The following is a 6,185-nucleotide window of genomic DNA, read 5'->3' as shown; positions in this document are numbered from 1 at the left end:
CGTCGGAATGTCCGTCAGAATACCGCTGTTTTCTTGTAGTGAAGTGGATATGCAACACAATGTTGAATTCATTTAAATGCTCATTGAGGGATTAAGTTAATTAATTTTGGAAACTTAAACACAAACCGTAGTGCCTAAGCATATTTGGAATATGTTGCAAGTTATGAACTATTGTATATTGTTTTTAAAACTGTATACAATAATTATAATTCGCATTGTGCACATCTTTTGTTAAATACTTTTATACTTCAAAGTAACTAACCAATTAATCTAATGTTCTAATTTTATGCTTGGCATGGATATAGTTCAATCAGATACTAAAAAAATTATGCTCTAGACTTCATATTTAATTATGTTCTAATTTAAAAATTAAAAACAACATTTAAAAACTAAACACAACATTTAAAAACTTTAAAATATTGGATTGTTCCTCGGTCTTCTTGACATTCTTGTCAATGATTTAGATGACAATGTCAAAATGACGCCACTTTTCTAGATCATAAATTTTGGAAGATGGGACATTATTTCTCTTCCAGAAGAAAGTGAATGATCCATAAAACAAAGATATTTAGTAAAGATAAGATGGAGTAGAGCGGATGAATTGTAAACAATGGATTATACAAGAATTAGATATCATCATGTAACAACAAATCAGATTCAACAAAAGGGTAGTTAAGTAAGCCACCAGGTGCATGTGTTTCAGTAATGATGTGAATGCCAAAGGGAAAGGTGCAAGAAATGACTGCTGGCTTGATTCTCATATACTCACAAAAGCCGCATTTGGTCTAATATCTAGGCTAGAGTTAGCCTTCCTTGATATAATGCATGGTATGATAACAAGAAGATATTGTTGGCTAAGTGATTTCAAGATAGATTACATGTGTTGGGCGAAAAAAAAATAGATAATGGAGTTTTGGCAGAGAGACAATTAAAGTACATGTATGAATGATCCTGAAGAAGGAATGGTTATAATTTCAGTATTTTAATATAGATTTTCAAAACCAAACCAAAATACCATTTTCTAAAGAAAACTATCGCAGCTAATACCGAATAAATAAGATCATCTGATATATGGCATAATTTATTTCTGGCAAATACATGTCTGTCAGTCATCACTCATGAATTTTCTATAACTTTTGTATACTACATTTATAATACTAATTGATAGATAAATCCAGTATACTAATGTAAACTCTTATGCATGAGCAAGTGCTAATTCCATGAATACTATTGTTAAAAAATGTTGTTTATTATTAATTGGTAATCACATCATTTATAAAGAAGTCTGCATGTACCTTTTACAATAATCTCATTCTTAGGATTTTCATATTTATAAAAGGAAAATTATAATGGATAAAACATATCAAGATCGACATGAAATTGATAGGCCAGTGCAATAATCTCACGTCACTATATATCACTGTGTTGGTTCAAAATTCCAGATAAGAAGTGAAAAGTTTTCTAAACCCACTAGAGTAGTTGAAAACAAAATAGCAGGACCGAGTTGGTCCATCCATTTTTCTCCATGTGTAGAAAACTATTCTCTTTGAAACTACTGCTATCCCTTTTTATTTTTTTGTTCAAAAACTACTGCTATCCCTTAAAGCAAACAATTCAGTGTAATAAAAATGGAAAGGGCATTAAGTGATTTTTTATATTACAAAATTAATATTTCAGATAAAAACATTTTGAGAGAAAAATAAAAGTAAAACAATTGTGGGCCATCATTTTACTTCCACTAACATTATTCCAAAGTTATAAAAATATATCTGTCCGATTTTTTCTCTCTTGTCCAATCAAAATATGCATATCAACACATTACTCTCTCTTATTCGTGGAATCTAATTATTCCTTTTCAAAAAAAAAAAAGAATATCTAAATAAAGAAAGAAACAAAAGCTCCTTTTCGCCATTATTAAATCATCTTTCTCCCTCTCTGAATCAATGAAGACTACTTGAATTATCGATCCCTACATTCTTCTATAACGAATATTTCATGTCTATATTTTAGTTTTATACACACTATTGTATAACAGAAGCAAGAAAAGACTCATCTAGATAAGTTTTGAAATATGTTTGGAGTTAATCTTGTGAAAAGAAAGTACAAGTCAAATCTCGACAGCAATATATATAGTTCTTCAGTTACACATTATTATTTTATAAATCTAAAAAAAAATGGGACAAACACTTTTCACTTCTCCGTTAATTGATCTCCCCTCTTCGTTTAAAATGCTAATGATTTTCTTATCAGCAAATCAACGTATATATATAGGTTAAAATATACGTCAACCGACATCTAATATAATTTTTTCATCTATATATATGAATCTATCTAAAAGTCCCACCAAATGTAGGAGTCCAGAAATCTACTGTAGTATCGTGTGTCACTGGAAACGTGCTCGAAACTGGCACTAAGCATAAGCCTCGACTTCTAAGATCTGGCTCTTCTGATACGTCTAGCTCTTTGGGATGATCACTCTGCATCATTGGTAAATTAAAAGCAAATTAAACTTCAATAGTCCTCTTTGATTGCAAAAGCATCTCGCTACATTGTTTTTTGGGAACAATGTTTTGTCAAATCTTGAAGATGAAGCAACCATTAAATAAATACATGTAATAAAGAACACGAACGAGAGCCATACTCTAATTCAATTGTATAATGATAACAGTAATAATGTACAGAAAACTATATTATAAAATAACTACCTGTTGATGCTGTAAAGAAGCTCCACTTTTCATGTATGGGTTGCTCAGAGCCTGAAGTATAATCATTTGCAGGTTTGTACATCAGTAGAAATACAATAACTAACTAATAATATTGTAGCAAAAGAAAACAAAAAGTTATATACTATAAAAACAAGGGATGGACAAACTTACAGAAACTTGTTGGTGTAAAAACTTAATGTATTCAATGGCTTCAGAGAGCACTGAGGCTGCGTCAGTCTGACACAAAACCACATGAGATTCAGTAAAACAAAATCTAAGAATTCTATTTCATTCATATCCCCAAAAATAATACCTATAGAATAACATAGGAGTACTTTATAACAAAATTAAAGATATACTAATAATGACAGTAGACAAATATACTAATACACACTCATCATCTTTCTGAAAGCTAAAGCAAAAAATTGCAGAGATAGAGAGAGAGAGAGAGTACCTTTCCGAAAGGTGAAACCAATTGTTGGAGCGCAGCGATTCTGTCCCCCATTTTCTCTTTCCTCACCTAATTCAGCAGAAACAAATATTTTAATATAATTAAGCAGAAAAAACTTAAAAAATCTTGTAATCATGAAAGAATTTGGGGAAGAATATTTGTATTAATGATATCAAAAGAATACAACTTAGAAAGCCTGATTATTTTGTGAACAAAATATATATGGATATGGTTATTGGTTGTCTAAATCAAAAATATTTTGGATGGAAATGATAAAACCTAATAAACGTGTTTAAATTAGGGTTTTTTTTAATTAACAAAAGGAATCGTTTTTTTTCTTTGACAAAACCAGCGAAATATTTGTATATTTAAACAATTTATAAAATATCAATGTGCATAAAGATGCCTTTAATTGAGTCCCAAAAAAGAAGCTTTTATTATTTTTATCTTTAATAATAAAAGCAAAATATACCTTGAAAGCTGGTGACGGAGACGCTGCTTCGCTCTTAGCCCTTTTCGCCGCCGGTTGATCTCCCCCGCCTCTCTTTACATCACTGCTACTCGAATCTCGAATCTCAGATACACTCTGAACCGAAAACAATCCATATCTATATAAAACATCCGTAAATATAACTCGTGCAGCTATATATATATTATATATATAATAAACCTTAGGTTGCTCCTCAAAACTCGGCCGGTGAAGCTGAGGCGGCCGTATCGCCGGTAAAAAGTTCGACGACGCGTCATGTTGAGTAGGACCCACGTTTCCAGCCGTCGCCGCAGGGTTCCAAAACGTTGCGTTGTTAGAGAATCTCAAAGGACTGTGTGGTTTCGGCGGCGAAGATCTTAAAAACCAAGTCGAAGGTAGCGCCGTCGCTATCTGGTCGTAGTTTCCGGTGGAGGAACCGAACTGAGAGTACCCAAGATTTGATTGCTGATGATTCCTCGACAGTTGCTGTTCGGAAGAGCCAGGCAAGTTATAGCCAGCTCCTTGATGTTGATGGAACATAGCTGAAGAGGAGTTAGGAGTTGTTGATGTTCCGTACATGGTGTTGGTCGAGTTGTCAATAGAGAAACCTTGACATGTCACTGTGCTACTGTCGGTACTTGAGCTCCCATGAGGACTGAACTGATGGTGGTCTGAAAAGAACCCGCGGTTGCTGCTCGTCATGTTTAGCTGCGGTTTGAAATCGTTATTATTGATATGTGGGTCTCGCCACAAAGCTTGGTGGTGAGAGGAATCAGATTCTTGAAGCTGGTAAGACGTTGTGGATGACGTTGTGTTAGCATTTGCGTTTGAGGTCGCATCTAAATTGAGATTCTCTTGAAGCATCACTCCGAAGCTTGTCTCCGCTTTACTATCTCCTCTTCTTTTGTTCCCCGCAAAGAAAAAAAACAAAGGACAGAACACACAATCATTAAGTTTATTGTTACACAATGATTTGAACCAAGAAAAAAGGAAACAATCTGAAGACTCACAAGAGAGATTGATTCCATTGATCAACTGGTGATTGTGAAGAAAGCCCTAGCCCAATCATCTGTAGATGGTGATCAGTAGCTAACGAATGATGATCTTGATGATGAAGCTTATCATGGAAAACAGCAGAACCACCAGATTCATTTGAGTTTGCTCTCATGGAAGAGGAAGAAGATATTGAGGAAGAAGAAGATACTTTCCACCAGCTTCCAGAGTTTATGAAATCATGATGATCTCCCATCGCTTTTTTTTTGTTATCACTATGTGTGATATATATATATATATATATATATATATATATGTTGGTGAGGATCTTAATATGTTGTGTCTTCTCAGATTGTGCTTCACATGAAATGATGATGAGGATCCACACGAGAGAGATACTTATAGTTGTAAATATTTATCAATTAATATTGGATTTTTTTTTTTTTGAAACACATCAATTTATATTGGATATTTTTCTTTTTTCTGGTAGGGTTTTCGTTAACTATCTGTGAAGACATCCGATTAATGTTTGGTTGACATTTTTTCAGATGGCTCTCGCTGACTCTTTTGCCCACGTCATACTCAACTTCTCCTTCTTTTTTGCTTTCTCAAGAAAAATATTTATTTTACATTGGTTGTCTTTTTTTTCATAATTTAAAGAATACAGTAGTTCAACTTTTATTCATTTGTTATCTTTTGGTAATGTTTCCTTTAACTATTGTAGAAAATACATAATGTAAGAATAATCAAATCACCCCTCTTAATAACTTTTTTATATTAGTATCATTTATCTCTGGACATTTTGGTTTTCGGTTCCGTTCAGTTCATTTAGTTTAATTCATGTTCGTTTTTTGGTTCTATCGATATATGTTAATTCATTCGGATATTATGAAATTTGGTTCGATTATTTTGGTATTTGTATTACAAGATTGAGAACAGGTTTATATCCAGAAAATTGGCTTTAGTTCTGTCTGATTTTCGAATAATTTTGGTTAATTCACCTAAATGTTATTGATAATTTAGATTTTCGAAAGAAATGTCAGGTAAATTGGAGTTTTGGGATAAATATCGAATAGTTTAGATAATCTGAAATATAACATTCGGATAATTTGGGGTTTTAGATTATTTGGTTTACAAATAATATTTTTAGATAATTTGTTATTTTAAACTAAATATAATTAATATTTTATGTATATAAACTATATTTTAAATATTTTGATATTCATTCAGTTGTTGGTTCAATTTCAGTTTTTCGATTCAAAAATATATAAATTCGGTTCGGTTATTTGATTCCGGATATGTCTAGTGGCATAATATCATTCATTTAATTGTATAGATTCGAAATGACCTTCAGTTCTTTCTTTTTAGGTTTTGTCGTCTTATATCATCATTTATATAGATATTATCATTAATAAAATACTATTATAAGTGACAATTTTAACATCAAGCGACGAATATTTGAAACACAAGAATACACTGTAAGCGTTTTTTACAAACGACTCCACGAGGAACATTTTCATCGGCATCATGAGAACAGACACTTCTGTATATACATGTTCATAATAAA

The 6,185-nt window shown here is 32.1% G+C and overlaps 1 protein-coding gene across 2 annotated transcripts; it reads right to left on the bottom strand.

Annotated features, from left to right (window-relative positions):
• Positions 1 to 2,056: 2,056 nt before the first annotated feature.
• On the bottom strand, positions 2,057 to 5,000 carry LOC106320757 (transcription factor bHLH123-like). 2 transcript variants are annotated; one of them, XM_013759121.1, is made up of 7 exons: positions 4,636 to 5,000; positions 3,827 to 4,523; positions 3,629 to 3,742; positions 3,160 to 3,225; positions 2,877 to 2,942; positions 2,706 to 2,756; positions 2,057 to 2,477 (listed from the first exon to the last, which is right to left on the bottom strand). In XM_013759121.1, exons 1-7 carry the CDS (start codon positions 4,872 to 4,874, stop codon positions 2,328 to 2,330), a joined length of 1,383 nt encoding a protein of 460 aa, XP_013614575.1. In that variant the 5' UTR covers positions 4,875 to 5,000; the 3' UTR covers positions 2,057 to 2,327. The 2 variants fall into 2 exon arrangements, with proteins under 2 accessions (XP_013614575.1, XP_013614574.1); XM_013759120.1 differs by having other exon boundaries at positions 3,827 to 4,526; positions 4,636 to 4,995.
• Positions 5,001 to 6,185: the final 1,185 nt, after the last annotated feature.

Source organism: Brassica oleracea, unplaced genomic scaffold (genome assembly GCF_000695525.1).
Source record: "Brassica oleracea var. oleracea cultivar TO1000 unplaced genomic scaffold, BOL UnpScaffold01052, whole genome shotgun sequence".
Classification (NCBI taxonomy): Eukaryota; Viridiplantae; Streptophyta; class Magnoliopsida; order Brassicales; family Brassicaceae; genus Brassica; species Brassica oleracea.
Note: the sequence above shows the minus strand (reverse complement) of the source record. Positions and strands in the feature narration are given on the sequence as shown.

Bases quoted from the DNA above. Each gene is read 5' to 3' on its own strand.
- LOC106320757 (XM_013759120.1), bottom strand. From the start codon at position 4,874: ATGGGAGATCATCATGATTTCATAAACTCTGGAAGCTGGTGGAAAGTA. The intron at 4,527-4,635 runs GTGAGTCTTCAG...GGGGAACAAAAG, and splicing joins CAATGGAATCAATCTCTCTT to AAGAGGAGATAGTAAAGCGG. The intron at 2,478-2,705 runs GTAGTTATTTTA...CCAATGATGCAG, and splicing joins CTTCTTTACAGCATCAACAG to AGTGATCATCCCAAAGAGCT.